We start from the raw sequence: 20,559 nt of genomic DNA, 5'->3' as shown, positions 1-20,559 counted from the left end.
GAAAAGACCAGCGAAAGCGCGGAGAGATGGAGCACAGGGGGGTGGTCAGAGAGAGAGAGAGAGAGAGAGAGAGAGAGAGAGAGAGAGAGAGAGAGAGAGAGAGAGAGAGAGAGAGAGAACAGCAGTACAGCGTTAACCCCGCCCCCCTAAAGTCTTCATCCTTTAGTCAGGACTGAGAACTGGGCAGTAAATAGGAGTTGCTAGGCAGATTACCAGCAACATGGCAGGCGAAATACAGAGCGCAACGACAGCGCCGTGGTAATATGCAGATGAAATGGGGCGGGGGGAGGGGGGGTGTTAATTTTTAGAGACAGACCCGCAGGGGACATACTGAGATACTATAATGCCCTCGGCACTTCCTTACCCTTATTTACCATTTTCCTATTCTGGGGGTAAAATATATGTCCTTTGGCACTTCCTGCTAGATGACACCAGCAGGACTACACATTCCACACATACACAACTAAGTAGGCATACACACATTGTATGGACAGCGCCCCTGCTGGTGCCGCTGGAGGTTGCGTAAATAGGTGAGACTGGCCTTCCGACCGGTCTGTCCCGTTGTTGCCGCTGAGAACAAGTGACACGCGACAGGACCCCCCTGCTCCACTTCCTCTGTCCGTCTGCCAGTCAGGACCCGGGTCTCATCCGTCACCTGTCAAACTCCCCGATTCTCGACCGGAGGAGGATTTGCAGCCCCCTGACCTCCGCCTAAAAAGGGAACTGGAGCGTGAGCCACCCCGGTGGCTTAACTGTAGAACACGGCCCTCCACAGTCCCCCACCTTTCACTTGTGTCTTTTTTTGTGCCTTCTGCTAAGGAAAGGACGGCGGATGTTGTCTCAATAAAGGCCGCCAGCCACTCCACGAGGAAGAGGAAGAGATGACGGGTGGCGTCTCGTGCGCTAATCTCCCCGGCCACAATAGAGCAGGCTGCCGTCCTGCTGGCTGGGAGGGAGGAGCCCGGCGTCCGGGAGGGACGCGGGGGGGTGGGGGGTGGGGGACGGTGCAGAGGAGCCCCGGCTCCGTGTGGAGCTGTCCCTGGTGCTGAATCAGCTGCGGGGCTAATGTGGAGCAGCAGCTGCCTCCGATGCTGCTGCCGCGCGACGTTCACCGTGTCCAGAGACGGACAGATGGACCAACAAACAAGAGACAAGACAAGACGCGGACAGATGGCGAGCCAGATAGACGGACAGATGGACAGAGAGAAAACTCGATTGAACAGAAGAGAAGTACGGACAGACAAGACGGGAAACCGAGAGATGAAGAGGGGCAGACAGAGACACGTGGGGACAAGGGGTGGGGGTGGGGGGGGGCAGACTGACAGGTAAAAACGGACGGGTGCCTGGGTAATGGACGGAGACAGACGAGGAGGACCCTGACAGGCGGCGGGTTACGCCTGCTGACTGGCAGAGAGAGAGAGAGGTGGACGGAAAACACGTTAAAAGGAAGTGAGAGAAAAGGGCTCGGGAGGGGGGAGGAGGGGGGAGGGCATCTGCACCCAGAGGGAGGGCTCACACGTTGCGTGGCCCCTCCCCCCCCATACGTCCACACCCCCTATTTCAGCTGACAGCCAACCGGGTATGAGGAGCAAGGGTGACGGGAGGGCAGCGGGGGAAGAGAGGAGGAAAATGAGGGGCGGAGGGAGGGAGGAGAGCGGAGGGGGGGGGGAGACCAGTAGACAGCGCAGCAGTCTGCCACGGCCACGCCGTTACACAACCAGCCGCTTACGCAACAGCTCCCGCTCCCCACAGGGGGCTGACAAACTTTCTGAGGCTGCGTAGGCCTGGTTGTGCGCGCGTGTCTTTTTGTGCGCCTGTTCGAGTCCATAAATCAGCGTGAACGTGCAAGTGGGAGCTAGTCAACGTTTCGTTTAAAGAACCGGGGGGGGGGGGGGTGAGGCGGCGCCGCATGCGTCCCGGCTCCCTTAAGGGCCATCGGTCAGCAAGGAGGGCTGAAGGCAGAGGCAGCATCCCGCCGTGCCTTTGCTGTCCTCAGCCCGCCCCCCCTCCCCCTTTCCCTCCTCTAACACCCCCGCCCCCTAAACTTCTGTCCCAACTTATTTAATTCTCTTTCTCGTCCCGTCTTGCCCTTCTTTCGTCTGTCTCCCTCTCTCCCGTAGCCCCCCCCCCCCCCCCCGTCTCTCTCCGCCGATCGCGGTTCTCAGTCATATCTACCGGTTTGCCCCGAAAACCCGGTTCCGTCTCGCCCCGCTGGAATCGGAGTCTACACCGTCGGCATGTGAGAGAGGCAGGGAGAGTCAAGCCTCGATAGTAGTCTAGTTTCATAGCAGTGCGTCAAACATAAACTGTATTAAGAGTTTACTGAACTTTCTGGCAGAACGTGTGAGGTGAGTGAGTGAGTGAGTGAGTGAGTGAGTGAGTGAGTGAGTGAGTGAGTGAGTGAGTGAGTGGGAGAGCAAGCGAGTGAGCAAGTGACTGACTGAGCGAGTGAGTGAGTGAGTGACTAACTGAGTGAATGAATGAGTGAATGAGCGAGTGACTGAGTGAGCAAAGTGAGTGAGTGAATGAGTGAGTGACTAAGTGAGTGAATGAGTGAGTGACTAAGTGAGTGAGTGAGTGAGTGAATGAGCGAGTGACTGAGTGAGCAAGTGAGTGAGTGAATGAGTGAGTGACTAAGTGAGTGAGTGAATGAGTGAGTGACTAAGTGAGTGAGTGAGTGAATGAGTGAGTGACTGAGTGAATGAATGAGTAACTGACTGACTGGGTGAGTGAATGAGTGACTGAGTGAGCGAGTGAGTGAGAGAGCGAGTCAGTGACTGACTGACTGACTGACTGACTGAGAGAGTGAGTGAGTGACTAAGTGAATGAGTGAGTGACTAAGTGAGTGAGAAAGTGACTAAGTGAGTGAGCGAGTGAATGAGTGACTGAGTGAATGAATGAGTGACTGACTGACTGACTGAGTGAATGAATGAGTGACTGAGTGAGCGAGTGAGCAAGTGAGGGAGTGAGTGAGAGAGCGAGTCAGTGACTGACTGACTGACTGACTGACTGAGAGAGTGAGTAAGTAAGTGAGTGAGCAAGTGACTGACTGAGTGAATGAGTGAGTGGGTGAGTAAGTGAGTGACAGAGAGTGAGCAAGTGACTGACTGAGTGAATGAGTGAGTGAGTGAGTAAGTGAGTGACTGAGAGAGTGAGAGACTGACTGACTGAGTGACTGAGAGAGTGAGTGAGTAAGTGAGTGAATGAGTGACTGACTGACTGACTGACTGACTGAGAGAGTGAGTAAGTGAGTGAGTGAGTGAGTGAGTGAGTGAGTGAGTGAGTGAGTGAGTGAGTGAGTGAGTGAGTGAGTGAGAGACTGACTGACTGAGTGACTGAGAGAGTGAGTCAGGGTGTGTGTGTGTGGGAGAGCAGAGAGTGTTACGGTTAAGTTGTGTTGGTAATCTCTGTTGTTGATACCGACTTGGCAGCACAGCCCTTGTCCACAGACAGCCCTCCAATCTGCTACAACCACTCTGCTGGCAGACAGCGCCACACCAAAACCGCTAGCTCACTGTCACGGAAGGAACACAAAAAGTAATAACAACATTTCAGTCTGAAGCACTAGCTAAAGTGTACTGCACACACCTGTTCCGAGGCTCTCGTTATAATGACCATTTTCATATTCTGAAGTGCAAGTAAACACACTAGTACACAACTACACACCCACACCCATCAACACGGGCATAAACTTATACCTCTATGCACGCACACACACAGGCACACACACACAAACACACACACACAGATACACACAGCCACACAGACATAAACACACAGAGTCAGAGAGCCACAAGCTGCTGCAGCAAGTAGCTGTGACTCAGCAGAACAGCAGCAGCAGATGGACCAGCCGCTCTGCTACCCACAATGCTCCACACAGAGCAGAGGCGATGATGTCATCAACAAACAAACAAATAGAAAGAATAAATAAAACCACATCAAAAAGTGAAAATACAAACCAGCTGAACACTGAGCACAGAAGTATTTAATGCTAGTATTCAGGACTTCTAATGTTTATAGCGGCGTTGCTTAGTGACTCGTGTACAGTACCTGCAGAGCTGCACACGGCCCACATAGCACGTGAGGGACAGGGAGGGACAAAACTGATACGGGACGAGAGACACACGGAAAACAAAACAACCAGGCGAGGAAATCCAGGAACATGCTGATGGGTGGAAGGACACAGTGAGAGAGACATAGAGAGAGACAGAGTGAGAGAGAGACACACAGAGACAGACAGACAGCGTGAGCGACAGAGAGACTTAGAGAGAGAGAGAGAGACAGACAGGGTGAGCGAGACATAGCGAGAGAGACAGCGTGAGAGCGAGAGAGACTTTGAGAGAGACAGTGAGAGAAACAGACAGACAGCATGAGAGAGAGAGAGACTTAGAGAGAGAGAGAGAGAGAGAGAGAGAGAGAGAGAGAGAGAGAGAGAGAGAGAGAGAGAGAGAGAGAGAGACAGAGACAGACAGGGTGAGCGAGACATAGCGAGAGAGACAGCGTGAGAGCGAGAGAGACTTTGAGAGAGACAGTGAGAGAGACAGACAGACAGCATGAGAGAGAGAGAGACTTAGAGAGCGAGGCAGACAGGGTGAGCGAGACATAGTGAGAGAGACAGAGAGAGAGCGAGAGACAGAGTGAGAGCGAGAGAGGCTTAGAGAGAGACAGTGAGAGAGACAGTGAGAGAGACAGACAGACAGTGTGTGAGAGAGAGAGACTTAGAGAGCGAGGCAGAGAGTGAGAGACACATAGCAAGAGAGACAGAGTGAGAGTGAGAGAGACTTAGAGAGAGAGACATAGTGAGAGACACAGAGAGACAGAGACAGATATAGAGAGAGAGGAAGACAGAGACACAGAGACACAGAGAGAGACAGACAGACAGACAGACACTTAGAGACACATAGAGACATAGAGAGAGACCGAGACATAGAGAGAGAGACGGAGAGCGAGAGACAGACAGACAGACAGAGACAGAGAGACAGACAGACAGAGGGACAGACAGACAGACAGACAGACAGACAGACAGACAGACAGACAGACAGAGACAGAGAGAAAGCGAGAGAGCAGTACATAGCCATATGCTCTGGCTCTGAGTAGGGCTGCATGCTGTGTGTGCTAATTAAATGAGAACTAAACGGCCGTAAAAACCACAGTGTGCTGACAGAGACAGTGAGAGAGAGAGAGACAGTGAAAGAGAAAGACAGAGAGAGAGAGAGGGAGAGACAGTGAAAGAGAGAGAGACAGAGAGACAGTGAAAGAGAGAGAGAGAGAGGGAGGGAGAGTGAGGGAGAGCGAGAAAGGGCCATGATAATAAGAAAAAGAAGAAACAAGGAGGTCAAAATGGCCAAAAGATGTGCTAAAGCACATGACAGGAGCCAAGAAAGACACACGGGGAAAAGAGACGTACACAGGAAGAGAAGGCTGAGACCGAGAGGGAGGACAAGGCAAAGACAGACACGAGAGAGGAAGAGAAACATACAGAGTGCAATGGAGGAATACAGCCAACAAGAGAAGCCAGGAAAAGGACACGTGGAAATGAAAACGGGTGAAGGAAAGAAGAAGGAAGGATGAGAGAGAGAGAGCGGGGGGGGGGGGGGACAGAGGGACGGATGAAGCGGTGGACAGAGGGACGGATGAAGCGGTGGACGGCGGGATAAAGAGGACGGTACAGAGCTCATCAGCGTTGCCAGCCAGCAGAGAAGCAGGCCAGTGTTGCAGACTGGGAAATGAGAGCTGCACTGCAGATAGTGCACAGGCACCCTGCAAAGACAACTACCACGTCCACCCCCCTACAGGCGGTCTCCGAGGGACACCACCCCCACAACAAGTGTCCAGGGACAACTACCACGTCCACCCCCCCTACAGGCGGTCTCCGAGGGACACCGCCCCCACAACAAGTGTCCAGGGACAACTACCACGTCCACCCCCCTACAGGCGGTCTCCGAGGGACACCGCCCCCACAACAAGTGTCCAAGGACAACTACCACAGCCGCCCCCCTACAGACAGTCTCCGAGGGGCACCGCCCCCACAACAAGTGTCCAGGGACAACTACCACGTCCACCTCCCTACAGGCGGTCTCCGAGGGACACCGCCCCCGCAACAAGTGTCCAAAGACAACTACCCCATCCACCTCCCTACAGACGGTCTCCGAGGGACACCGCCCCCACAACAAGTGTCCAAAGACAACTACCCCATCCACCCCCCGTACAGGCGGTCTCCGAGGGACACCGCCCCCACAACAAGTGTCCACTTGTCAACCTTCATTTAATCCTTTTTTAGGGGTGGGGAGGCTTGTAAAAATCTGATCTGGAACCGTCGCAGCCTTTGTGCCGTACTCATGAGAAGTCTTGAGGCAGTCTGTCTTAGCACCTGTGGTCCCCATGTGTGTGTTTGTGTGTGTGTGTGCCAGGTTTTCTATTCTAATGGGGACCAAATGTCCCCATCAGGATACCAAAACCTGAAACCACCTACCTTGTGGGGACATTTTATGGTCCACATGAGGAAAGGGGTCTATTTTAGTGTTAGGACTTGGGTTTAGGGTTAGGGTTAGGATTAGGTTAAGGTTAGGGTTAAGGGCTAGTGAATGAATGTAGTGGACGAGGGGTCCCCACAAGTATAGGGTGACACGTGTGTGTGTGTGTGTGTGTGTGTGTGTGTGTGTGTGTGTGTGTGTGTATGTGTGTGTGTGTGTAAACAGAGCTTAGGTTTTATTAATAGGCCCTGCTATGTCCGTGGCCTAAGCCACTTATGCGTCATCTATCTTCCTGATCAGACCAATCCGCCACCATCCTCCCGGGGTTCTGTGACACGACCACAGCTCAGTCCTGTTCCCAGGCAACGCGATCACATCATCATCATCATCATTATCATCATCAATACAGAAACTGGCCAAGGAGCAAAGCCTGCTGGGAAACTTGAGTTTCTACTAATCACAATGGAGAGGAGAAGGCGCTGTGAATCGCTGCTATCAGATAGTGAGACCTGAGACAGCGGTGGGGTCAATATTCTAATGAGGGGGGGGATTTTATTCCTCACTGACTGCTCATATTGCAGCACGAAATACGATACCCCCCCCGCCCCCAAACCTCTAGTAGAGCAGGATGTAGACTCTCCATGGGCGAACTGACTAAGGTAACATATCCCATGCTCATAACGTTGCGGGTTTGAGTCTGGTTCACCATCTCCTATGACCCCACCACACACACACACACACACACACACACACACACAGAAATACTACAGCATCTTAATGTAGGTTATGGATGAGAATAGTAAAACAGATTTCTACTGAACCTGTCTTTATCTGATCCATTATTTATCTCACAGCTCTGTTTTGAAAAAAAAAAAAACAACCAGAACGTGAAGGGAAACGAAGCAAACTAGGGTATCGCTGAAGGACGAGAGAGACAGACAGACAGACACAGAGACAGAGAGTAAGAGAGAGACAGAGAGACAGAGAGAAAGGGCAAGTGAGCTATCGGGATGGCACTACACATCCTGCCCCACTGTCTCTGGCCTCATTACAGGGGTTAATGAAGGCCAGGAGCCCCAGCTTTGCCTCCGCAGCGTCCTCCGTAGACTCCGGAGGTCCACCGAGACCCAGCTCCACTGGCAGCCAGGCCCAGAAACCTACTTCAGCCACCGGCTCGGCGATTGACAGGACTCAGCCGACAACACACACACACACACACACCCTACTTAACCACTTCCTGCAACGTTACCCTGACCTGACATGCACTCGGGTAATTACCTCTGCCTCACAGCCGACACCCAACACCGTACGTTGGGGTGTCCAGGGGGTGCGCAGGACGTCCTCCCTCCAGCCCTCATTCACTCACTCACTCTCTCTCTTACTTCAGCTGCTGCTCTTTTATTTTGCAGGGACAGAAAAACGCTGAATTAGGTCTCATCCCGTAACACACTCCCACCGCACAACCCGTTGTGTCCCTATCTCCTCCCCCCCCCCCTCACCATTTGTCTCTCGGTGTGTGCGTGTGTGTGTCTGTGCATGCATGCACGCACGCCTGCGCATGTGTATGTGTGCGTGTGCGTGCATAATCACTAATTTAGTATGGATTAGCCCCATTTTACGGGGGTTTTGAATTAGCTATGAGCTTATCTAGGTTTTGTCTGGGACCTTTCACCGCCTCAGAAACAGGGGGTTGTTTATATTTAGGCCCGTGTTGTGTGGAAAACCCGCTCAGGTGGTAAAACATGTGTGTGTGTGAAACCCCTGCAAAACCGCGGTCCCCCCCCCCCCCCCCCCCGCGAGAGCGTCCGCGTCCTCGTTGTTCGTCCTCTCCGGTCTCGTTCGCTTCTCCGACTTTTATTCCATTTCTGCCTCTGAAATCTCTCGTTCGCTCTTCTTCTGCTCCTCCCTTTGCTTACATAATCCCAACTGCACACACACACACACACACACACACACACACACACACACACACACACACACACACAAGCCATGAATCTGTTCTACACACAACCCGGTCTATCTTGCAGGGAGCGTGTTACCATGCCGACGAGCCCAATCGATGCCGGCTCTAAAAATAGCCCTCCCATAATTGTCTTACTTCCAGGGGTGAACTGGGGGAGCGAGGCAATTATTGCGTAATCTCCAAACTAACACTAACCAGCGATGGCCACAGTCGTTAGCATTGTGCAAAAAAAAAAAAAAACATGAGCCTAATCCCCAGCAGGAGGTTTCTCAAGGAAAAACCTGATCCTGGGATTTCGCCGGCTAGCGCCGGGATCTGACACTCAGACTGGTCAAATCTGCAGAAAGCGGCCCGCTAGACCGCCGGCAGACGGTTCGATGAAAAGCAGGGGGTGTCTGACCTGCTGTGACCCGGGACTGCATCACACACCAGCGCCAACACATGAACCGGATATTTCAACCGACAGGGGAGAAAATCCAAAAAATGGCGTTCACGGTTTCTACGGGAAACGTAAATTCACCATGCAAATTCACTGCATGATTATTCTAAAGCAGCCCTATAGCCGTCTCCTCCGTGTTCCCACACACACGAGTCAGTTAAAGGCCGTTCACAAGATGGTTACTGGCGTAGGACGCCACATGGCGGCGCGCCCGTGACGTCAAACAATCTGGTTGAAAAGAACCGCGTCGTTCCAGCATGGTTTGCTCGTCAACTTGGAGAGATGGCGCGATGTACCACAGAAAGAGAGGAAAAGAGGAGGAGGAGGAGAGAGAGGGAGGGAGAGGGACAGAGGGGGAGCACAACCAGATCTGCAGTCAGACAGACAGCCACAACCAGACAGACAGCCACAAAGAAAGATGGCATGAGTGATAGAGAGACTACCAAACCTGCACACAGAGAGAGAGAGAGAGAGAGAGAGAGAGAGAGAGAGAGAGAGAGAGAGAGAGAGAGAGAGAGAGAGAGAGAGAGAGAGAGAGAGAGGGTGGATGAGAGATGGGGGGGGGGGGTCCTCTCTTGGTTTCTATCTCTATCTTTAGCCCTCTTTCACAGTTACGCACTCAAAAAACATGCACACAAACATCGACAAACACACACACCTCACAACTTTGACCAAGTCTACAGCATCCTGTGTGTGTGTGTGTGGGTGGGTGTGTGTGTGTGTGTGATCTCTCTATAGTGCCCCCCCCCACAGCTGAGAGGAGGCAGCAGAGGAGGTGGGGGGGGGGGACCACGAGTGGGGGCTGAGACACGGAGTTATTTCGGTGTACAGAGGCACTGCTCTGGCACACATCGCCGCTGCGTGGGCGACAACCCAGACTCCATTCATGGATTTGCCTCATCTTAACCTTCTCCCTCCCTCCCTCCCTCCCTCCCTCCCTCCCTCCCTCTCTTTCAGTCGACCGGTCTGTCTCTGCACAGGGGCGACACAGGTGTCCATTGAAAACACATCCGTGTAAGTGAAGTGAAGCACGGTCATCTAATATTTAGGAAGTGCGGCCTCGCCATCGGTCTCGCTGTTCACAACATGACTAAAATAGCAGCACCGTGATAGAATTACTGACAACTAATAATGTCTGCAAATTTTAAAAAAAAACCCTCTTATTCAAAGGATTAAACCAGCAATGGAGATATAGTACCTCCCACGTCCGATGCCCGCTCGGTTTCTCCGAACAGAACCTTCTAGCGGGTGTAACGACGGTTGATATTAAACCGCACTACGCTGCACGACGCCATCAGCTCCTGCACGCCCCTCCCTGCAGCTCCTGGCTGCCAGACAAGCGGCTTTGTAAACCTGAGCCACACCACGGCGGGGTGCTAGCTTGGGAGCAGGCTGTGTCTGACTTGACACCTGCAAAAAATAGCCGAGGTGCAAATAGCAGCGCTTGTGACGCCAGCCGTGACGCCAACCGTCAACGCACAACTAAGCAGAGACCACCAGCGAGGGTCTCGCTCTAACAGTTCCTTACCAGTTTGCCCTCCAGTGTGTAGATCTTCTTAACCACTCCCGAGTCCAGCTTGATGGCGTCAGTGATGTCGGTCAGGACCTGCTCGTAGGAGTGGGCCGTCTTCTTGTTTAGTAGGATCCTCACGGCTTTGCGGGGCTTCACCCCGCTCCGCACCACCGTCACCAGCTTGGGGCGTATGAAGTCCTTGTTTTCGCGGCCCTCCGGGGCTCCGGCCTTGGCACTGCCCAGGGAGGGAGGTCCCCGGGAGGCTGCCGCCGAGGCCTTGACGTTGACCGACCAGTTGGGGTTGACGTTCTTGGTGTAGTCCACCTTCTTGTACGCCTCGATGGAGCTGCACACGTAGCTTTCCCCTGCAGACGGGGGGAAAAAAGTTATCCGTGGAAACATCCTGTTTAGGACTGGGATGAGCTTCATGAATCACAAAAAGCCAGAGGAAGATGTGAGGAAGACAGCGGTCCGTACGGAGAGAGTGAACAAAAATGGTATACTATGTTAAAGAATAGGGCGGCAAAGACAAAAGGAGGAAGGAGGGCTGGGTAACGAGGTGCATGGATGAAAACAAGTGGTGGTGAAAGTATTTCGAGTGTGATTGGAGGCTAAATTATGAGACTGCTGACTGAATACAAATTAGTTATTTTTTTTATTTTCCCCCCTTTTCTCCCCAGTTGCATCTGGCCAATTACCCCACTCTTCTGAGCCGTCCCGGTCGCTGCTCCCCCCCTTTTGCCGATCCAGGGAGGGCTGCAGACTACCATACGTGGAGTCGCCAGCCGCTTCTTTTCACCTGACAGTGAGCAGTTTCGCCAGGGGGACGAAGCACATGGGAGGATCACGCTACCCCCCCCTCGACCAACCAGAGGAGGTGATAGTGCAGCGACCAGGACACATGCCCACATCTGGCTTCCCACCCGCGGACGCGGCCAATTGTGTGTCTGTAGGGACGCCCGACCAAGCCGGAGGTTAACACGGGGATTCGAACCGGCGATCCCCGTGTTGGTAGGCAACGGAATAGACCGCTACGCTACCCGGATGCCCAGCTACTTTACTCTTGGTGCAACTGTACGTCACTTCTCAAAACCCCGAATAAGGATCTAATCAAATGTGTGGACTGTTGTGATTACGGCAGCAGTAAATATTTATAAGTAAACATCGCCACGCCTGTCACAGGTTGATTGACAGCCTAGCCCATGTCAATCAATGCTGCAGGTATCTTACGAGGCAGCCATATCAGTCTGCAGAGTAGAGTGGAACGTCTCAATAAACACCCAGTGAGTTGATGTTTATACCTCTGCCGCCATGAGACGGACGGCCCGAGTCAGAACCAAGCAAACCAGGGATTATCCTCATCTCGGGTGCACTCAAATGATTTACCCAGGCTTGCAGAGAGTAGCAAAATATTTCACTGGGTTTGACTTTTTTCCAAACCACGCAAGCTAAAACGCTCTGCTTGGGCAGGTGCGGTAAAATAAATGCTTATTCGCCGACTCTGCTTTTTCCAAATCCAGTGTCGTCCCTCAGCGAAGCATTACGGGAGGCCGTGGGTGCGTTTTCTTTGGGTTTTTTTTGGAAGTTCCCTTAACGGCATCTCATCTCTTAGAGCCCGCCGGTGGTCAGCTCTTGTTGGGATTTAGACAAGTCAGTGCAAATGTGTCGTAGTATTTGGCCGCCCGTTCTCCTATGCTACAAGTGAATGAATGGGAGATTAGCGGGGAGTGATCAAACATGGCCTCGCGCGGCCATCTAGTAGGTTATTAGGTAAGACATGCTCGTCCTTGGAAACAGTGAAAGAGAAAGGGGAGAGGGAAGAGGGGGGGGAGGGGGAGACAGAGAGATGCTTCAGATGAAGTGAGAAACTAGGCCACAGTTTTAGACCAGTGGTTCTCAACCCAGTCCTCAGATACCACAGCATATTCCCATAAGCGTCGATACAGTATGACGTGCGAGGTACTCTCTTCAATAGGCTCCAATGTCAAACTGCTGCCCTCACCCACCAACGGTGACGACACACAGGTCGGGTTAGCGGTCAAATGTAGGGTTCGGGTTTGGGCTGTGGTTCCGTTTTGGTCGGTTTTCCCTTCTACCAAGTACATTTCCTGACACGCACCTCTTGCTCCGAGTCTAAAACCCTCCCTGACTGGAACAACAGGTGAATGTGGTGAACTACCCAGCAGCCTAGAAACCCCGCAGTAATGGCGCTACCTGAGGACCTGATTGAGAGCCGCTGTTTTAGATGACATGAGAACCACCGAGGTGTTTACATGTCTCGGGGGGGGGGCTAACATTTATACGTTACAGTGGTCAAGGAGTCTTTTTATTGCAACGAGGCTTTTACCTTCCACCAGCTGCTCTATGCCGCTAATCTTCCCGGAGCCGTCCAGGGTGTAGATGGTGCGGACGCCCTGCGGCAGGTTGACGTTGTCGGACAGCGAGCGCGTCAGGTCGGCCAGCAGCGCGTCGAACGTCCGGAAGCGGTCGGACGAGATGGCGTAGACGATGCCGTTGAAGTAGCGGTCGCCGTTGCGGTAGAAGCGGACCTTCTTGGCGCGCTTCTCGGCGCTCAGGGTCTTCAGCGTGCGGGTGCGGTACAGGCTGCAGTGGGCGCTGTGCGTGGGACTCGGCACGCCGTTCATCTTGGCCGCGGCGCGGCTGTGCCGCTGCGCCTTGTCCCGCTCGTCGAAGTGCTCCACCTCCATGCCTCTGCCCAGGGCGACGAGTACGGCCGTACTATCTGCGGACGGGGGGAGGGGGGGACACGATATAGACACAGGAGATGAGAAGAGAAGATTAAACAAAACCCCCCAAAAAAGTTGGTCGGGTGAAAACAATGCGCAACTCCACACAAGTCCAACCTTGTCAGACGACGACGACCAAAAGCGGCGGGGGGGGGGGGACTCGACGCGGCCCGGGTGGCTTTTCGGTCCCTGCGCCGGTCTCAAAATAGCCCCCCTAATGACGGATTAAGTGCTGTTAAGCCGCGCGCCGCGGGGCCTGTAGGCGTGCGCCCGGGTCAGAGCGGCCGTCTGTCTCGCGCGGGCTAGCTCAGACGCTGGACACGCGGAGAGGGGCGTGAGGCTCGCTGGTCACGCATCGGTACTACGCACGGCCCGCTTCCAGTTCCGACCGGCTCGCGGAGCCGGCCGCGGCCGGCGGCTCTCGGGTTCCGGTTTATCAATGAATCGGACCCTCTTCCCCCCACCTCCCCCCTACAACAACAACAACAAAACGTCAACTCGGCGACGCAACGGAAACAAACAAGGCGCGGTAACTTTCCATTCGCGCCGTGACAGACGCGATGGAAGGCGGCGGGCTGCCCCCGGCATGGCCCCGAACGCTCGGAGCGGCTTCGGGACAATGGGGGGGGCAGCCTCGGAGAAAGGGGTCCGGTTACGAGGAGCGCTGTGGTTCCGGCTTACCTACGCGGGGCTGTAACGCTTCTGTGACGACCACCTCCAGTATGCCCGATTTAAAAGATCCTGCGCCGGATTAAAAAGAGGACACCGGATGAAGGCTGATCTTTATCCCGGTCTGGATACGAGCTCCGCGAGTCCCTTTGTTGTCCGATTGATCTGCTCCCCCGCCGAGTGTGTGTGTGCGTGAGTGTGCGTGTGTGTGTGTGTATATGTGCGTGTGTGTGTGTGTTGGTGAGCCAGAGCGTGCCGGAGAGGCTGGACTGGTAATGGGCTACGCAGCAGCTGCCTCCCCTCCCATTCTCATTGTCACCCACCTCCTCTCTCCTCCCTCTCTCACGCATGTCGTGCCGTGATTTTCATTGAGCCCCCCTCCCTCCCTCATTGGGATGCAAACCTACTCTTCCTATGCGTGTTGCAAAGCCCCGCACCCTCCTCGTGCTGACACACGCACGCACGCGCACGCACGCACCAGCCCGCAAGTCACGCGTTGGCTGCCCGCCCCCATCGTTAGAGCCAGCAGCCTATTCCATCCACAAGCTGCCATTTACCCGCATGGATGATGACCTGTGCTTCTTGTCCGTTATCGCAGAGCAACGGATAACGTAAACTCGGCACGAAAATAAAGCAAAAGAAAAGCCGGTCCCCGTTCGTAAAAGTCCCCTCGTTGGCATATTAACATACATTAGCGCGAGTGTTGCGCCCTGTCCCGTTACCGCGCGCGCCCCTGCAGAGGACCCCGGGTGGGTGGGGGGGGGGCACGTGCCGTCTCTTCACCGGTCTGTTTCTCGTCCTGACCTCCGAGGTGCGCTTGTGTGTGACACGAGGAAGGAAATGGACCCTCAGAGAGACAAATGGGGATGTGGAGCCCAACTGACCCACATCCTGTCCTCCAGGGACCAGTCCCATCACTCCCTCGGCAAGTGCGTGTGCGCGTGTGTGCGTGTGTGTGCGTGTGTGTGTGTGTTAAAAGCCCCAGTGTGTTGAAACTCTATCCCGATTATGTCTTCTTGGGGGAGAAGCTAAAGCGGTTGGCAGCCAAGTATGAGTTTACATGAGGTTTTACATGAGGGTCTGTGGTTGGGGAGGGGGAGGGGGGGGGTTATGTGTGTTGTAACATGGGCTTCTATTCTGGAGCTTCGTTCTGACAAGACCGGCTGTGTTTCCACTATACGTGTGCGTGTTGCGCTCTCCAATTTGTAGGATGCTCGCAGTGCACGCCGCCGCATGTTACTGTCGAGTTTTGCCAGTCCTAGATAAAGTTCATTCGGAGGACACGGAGTTGTCGTGGGGTCCTTTGCCCCCAGCCGGAGTTACCGCAGCGTGTGCAAGTGTACGTGGCCATGCATGTAAAATATACTTGTTTTTCATCCGCTGCTCCAACAAAACCCCCACAAGAACATTCACGAATGTGGTCAGAATTTAAAAGGTCAGACGGAATTGGCTGTTGTTCCTTGAGTGAATTGGTTTTAATGCGAGTCTTGAGTGCATGTGGATGTGGGGACGGTGACACAAACAGTTTCCCCCTTCATTAGACCCTCACAGGCTGGTCTATTTTGGGGACACACACACACACACACAGGGACCCAGAGTGCCTCACAAGGAGAGGGATGACAAGGTGTCCCTGTCCAAGTTGTGCTAAGGGGGGCTGGAGTGGAGAGAGACGGTAGCTTAAAACATGTAAGGACACCCAAGGACATTCGAGCAGGGCCTGTATTTCCTCACCGTTATCCGGTACCAAAGAAACTAGTCTAGCTAATGCCTCTGCATGAGCACCGACAAAGTAAGATTTCAAATTCACCGCACAATCCTGAAGATTGTCATTTTTGCTGGAATTACTTAATTGGCGTCACCTGGGGGCGGCACGGGTCGTCCTCTGTGTGGAGTTTGCATGTTCCTCCGGGTGCTACGGTTTCTTCCCACAGTCCAAACACATGTAGGTCAGGTGACTCGGCCGTACTAAATTGTCCCTAGGTGTGAAAGTGTGTGTGTGTGCGTGTGAATGTGAATGTGTGTTGGCCCTGTGATGGCCTGGCGGCCTGTCCAGGGTGTCTCCCCGCCTGCCGCCCAATGACTGCTGGGACAGGCTCCAGCATCCCGTGACCCTGACTAGGATAAGTGGTTTGGATGATGGATGGATGGATGGATGGATGGATGGATGGCATCACCTGTACTGAGGTTAATAACACAAGTTTGACTACCGCACACCTCAGAGTGTGATCAGAGTCACCAGGGCTGCTGAGTCTGTACTTTCCAACCACCGAACAACCAAGAAATAAAAGTTGGGGGTGAGTTAGCTGTTGTACACAGTCTACAAGCTTCCAGCCATTATCCAAGCCGCTTATCCTAATTAGGGCTGCAGGATGCTGGAGCCTGTCCCAGCAGTCACTGGCCGGCAGGCGGGGAGACACCCTGGACAGGCTGCCAGGCCATCACAGGGCCGACACATGCACACACATTCACACCTAGGGACAATTTAGGAATCAGGGATGCAGGAACAGTTTGTCATTTCACCTCATGCACTTGTGCACATGAAGTGAAACAAAATGCCGTTACCCCCCCAGCCGGCCCACAGCAGTGCAACATGCAGACAAAAACACACTTAAGAGCTGCAAGAACACACATATTCAAACTAAAACGTGTATCCAAACCAAAAAAAATCAAAATTGAGTACGGCCGATTCAGCTGACCTACGTGTCTTTGGACTTTGGGGGGGAACCAGAGCAGCCGGAGCAGTCTACGAGCGTGATCTGCCATATCCTGTTAGCCGCAACAACCTCGCTTCCACTTCAGACTGGCTGCTACCTGCCTTCGTCCCCGTGCTGCTGCTGTGGTGGCGATGCAAAATGCTGCACGGCGAATCACTTCTCACAGGAAAGTGCCGTCTGTCGGTAACAACAAAAATGGGCAAGTGCATGAACTGGATATCTGTAGAGTAATTATCGTCATAAATACACATGTGATAGGCTCAAAAAACGACATTTGCTTGGCATGTAAATTGTTAGGAATGTAGCTTTAATTAACAATAGTCATATCAAAATGGCAGTGTAACTATCGCATGAAAAGCATGCACAATTTTTGACATTTAGGGAAACTATTATACCACATATGAGTTTTAAATATTTGGGGTCAACTATCCAGGGATGCAGGGAGTGCAGAAGAGAGGTGAAGAAGAGCGTGCAGGCAGGGTGGAGTGGGTGGAGAAGAGTGTCAGGAGTGATTTGTGACAGAAGGGTACTAGCAAGAGTTAAAGGGAAGGTTTACAAGATGGTTGTGAGGCCAGCTATGTTGTATGGTTTGGAGACAGTGGCACTGATGAAAAGACAGGAGGTGGAGCTGGAGGTGGCAGAGCTGAAGATGCTGAGATTTTCATTGGGCGTGATGAAGAAGGACAGGATTAGGAGTGAGTATATTAGAGGTACAGCTCAGGTTGGACAGTTTGGAGACAAATCAAGAGAGGCAAGACTGAGATGGCTTGGACATGTGTGGAGGAGAGATGCTGGGTATATTGGGAGAAGGATGCTGAATATGGAGCTGCCAGGGAAGAGGGAAAGAGGAAGGCCAAAGAGGAGGTTTATGGATGTGGTGAGGGAGGACATGCAGGTGGCTGGTGTGACAGAGGAAGATGCAGAGGACAGGAAGAGAGGGAAATGAATGATCCGCTGTGGCGACCCCTAACAGGAGCAGCCGAAAGTAGTAGTAGTGGTAGTAGTAGTAGTAGTAGTAGCAGCAGGAAACTATTATACCACTCATGAACAAATATAAAACCAAGAGCCGTGTGCCCCGCTGATATTGGTTCAATGGATCATTGTTGGATGAGCATATTGGGGGGTTTTTTGTACACAAAATCGTACACCAAACAAAATTTGTACCTATCGATCACATCATAGTCAAAGTATTTCCATTCAGAATGGGAGTTGATGAGAAATACAAAGCTAGATTTGGTCCAACAGAGAGAAGGGGCTGATGATTCATGTGTGAGACAAACCCAATCTGGGGTCCATCTGCTGTACAAATAACATTGGCCTTAATTTAAAAGCCTGGCAGCCAAATTTAAAACCCACCCACTTGGGCCTTGACAACTGCCACAAACACGCGGCGATTCCATCTTTGTAGCAGTCCCTCCCTATTCGTTTGAAAATGCTTGATAATAATAATAACTTGTTGGGATGGGAAGACTGGAACCCTTCGCCCGTGTCTCGTCTGGAAGACCTATTACTATGAATTTGGCTCAGACCAGTGCACAGGCACGTCTGCATAAACCAACACTTGCAACAACAAGATGGCGCTCATACTCACAAATCTACATACAGTACACTACGAAGCGTGCCTGCATGCTGACTGTGAGCGAAACGGAGAGAGGGTCTAAGTGGAGTAACATGGGCAGGGATACACGATGTTCCGATAGATAATGGAGTGATCCGTCACTACTGCCTAAACTGTCGGTTCAGGATGTCCGGGTGTTTACTCAGAGACTGTGATGCACACACACACATACACAGTACATACACAGTACAGAAAAGAGGCAGAGGGAAGAGAATACTGCAATGTGAATATATTTACTCTTGAATTTATCGCCACAGGGTGGTCATCTCTGAATGAAGTCCTGAATTTGGTCCAAACTGGCTGTTACTAGGGCAGGACAAGGCTAGGACACCTATTTAGTCCTATGAGTGGGACCCCAGCTATGCTGTACCATCCAAACACCATACCCTGGTATCTTGATGCATGCTCAGTAATCCAGGTAAGAAAATCAAAGAAGGTTGAATCAGTTCATCTGGATACAACGTTTATTGATGGATACATTTCATCATCATCTAAGTGACCTCTTCAGTCTCAACTGACTGCAGGTATCCCCCCCCCCCTTATAAACAATACAGCAGCATAATGACCGAAACCAACGACCAGTTTCATAAGTGTGGTTATCCTAACTGGGCGTTTGTCAAAGCCAGGTAAGACGCCCAAACAGTGCACCTGTTAATCGAACGGAGGAGAAGGACAACAGCCGTCTAAGTGTAAACCAGTGGTGATTCCGTATGTGGCGGGAGTGTCGGAAAAGCTGAGATGCATATTTTCCAAACATCACGTCACAGTTGCTTTCAAACCCCAAAACACACTGTGCCAGAAGTTGGTCTACCCCAAGGATCGGGTCCCCCGGCACAAACAGAGCATTATAGTGTACCCTGTTAAGTGCCAGGAGGATTGCCATGACTTGTACAGAAGCTGGCCAAGAGGATGGCACAACACAGAAGAGCTAATACGTCAGGCCAGGACTCCACAGTCTACACCATCTACAGGCCAGTGGCCACTCTCTCAAGGAAGTGGATGTGCACATCCTTGATAGGGAGGAACGCTGGTTTAAACGGGGAGTCAAAGAGGCCATCTATGTGAAGAGGCAACAACCATCCCTGAACCGAAGGGGGGGGGGGGCCTAAGAGTACATCTGTCGCCATCTTACAATGCTGTGATTGCAACCATTCCCCAACCCTCTGTGAATAGTACACATGGCTACTGAATCTCTAGTTAATGGTCATGCCCATATTTGCATATGAAACTGGTCATTGGTTTCGGTCGTTATGCCACTGTATTGTTTATAAAGGTGGGGATACCTGCAGTCAGCTGAGACTGAAAAGGTCACTTAGATGAGTGATGAAACATATCTGTCAATAAACGTTGTGTCCAGATGAACTGAGTCAACCCTCGTGGACATACACTGGTACTCAACTCCACACTGGTACCATAAAGCGAAGGTTCCAAAAACTGGTTTTGAGCCATTACCCAACTTCTTTTTTGGCCATGAAGTTCAGCCCCAGCACATAACAGAAAACAATCTTTTACCTTTCTAAGTTGGCCTTTGCCAGTAGCCCATGAGGATGCCCGAAGACCCAATTTTGGGACACAACCCAGCAGTTGGAAAGGACAAATACAAAGATTTCACACACAAAAATGCCAAAAAACCCAATAGTAAATACATGGAAAAATGCACTTGTGTCAGTGATGGCTGTGAGATGATATTGTCTTTACGTAGGATTATGCTACCATTCAGCATCTTGATGTGAGCATCCTCCAACCCGTCCTGGGTGAAAGCGGTACAGCTTCGACAAATTCTTAGATGTATAAATACCACTCACTGATGGAGTGTTTCTTGAAACGCCTTGTATGGACACAAACTTCACCCACCCACCTTTGTGGCAGCGGTCAGTGGGTGGGATGGACTGACCACTCGTGAGATGAACCAGATACGGAGGCAAACGACGGCTTCTGTCCTGGTTACGTAAGGCGAGTTGTAGGAGGTACTTGGGGAAAATGGCAAAAGCGACAGAGGAAAAAGTCAAACTCAGCCTGTTTCTGACACATTCAGAGCCGACCTCCACTTGTTTCCCATCGTATCTGATGTGCCCTCTCGCTCCCTTGTAAAAGGAAGAAAAAAAATCCATGAAAAGATTGCATAACACACTTGGCTGCTATGAAGACTACAAGACGTTATAGAACGCATTAGCACCGCGTTCAGTTTTGTGTACAAGCATAAATGTTGCAGCGGCAGGCAGAAAACGAGCCACGCCAACCGTCGCCGTGACAGCAGAGCTGCACACCGCCGTCTTCACGCCAGTCTCGATTCATGTCACAAACCAAACACACCGGACTGAAACACACCGCCGATCGTGCCACACGAACTGATGCAATAAAAGAAAAGTGAACAGCGTGGTCTGTCTTCGACTGATGTGAGGATCAACATGAACAGTTGGAGT

The 20,559-nt window shown here is 52.2% G+C and overlaps 1 protein-coding gene across 3 annotated transcripts in view; it reads right to left on the bottom strand.

Moving 5' to 3' along the window:
* Nucleotides 1-13,111, bottom strand: part of dclk1a (doublecortin-like kinase 1a) — a 78,779-nt gene extending 65,668 nt beyond the window's left edge. For 2 of the 3 annotated variants that reach the window (XM_056284656.1, XM_056284655.1), the window contains exons 1-2: nt 12,736-13,111; nt 10,404-10,753 (exon numbers count right to left, since the gene is read on the bottom strand). In XM_056284656.1, the coding sequence (XP_056140631.1) occupies nt 10,404-10,753; nt 12,736-13,096 (711 nt within the window). In that variant the 5' untranslated portion in view covers nt 13,097-13,111. The remainder of the gene's footprint in view (nt 1-10,403; nt 10,754-12,735) is intronic. The other variant, XM_056284654.1, reaches the window with a different exon arrangement.
* Between the last annotated feature and the right edge of the window lie 7,448 nt (nt 13,112-20,559).

This window comes from Lampris incognitus, chromosome 8 (assembly GCF_029633865.1).
Source record: "Lampris incognitus isolate fLamInc1 chromosome 8, fLamInc1.hap2, whole genome shotgun sequence".
In the NCBI taxonomy this organism is placed as follows: Eukaryota; Metazoa; Chordata; class Actinopteri; order Lampriformes; family Lampridae; genus Lampris; species Lampris incognitus.
Note: the sequence above shows the minus strand (reverse complement) of the source record. Positions and strands in the feature narration are given on the sequence as shown.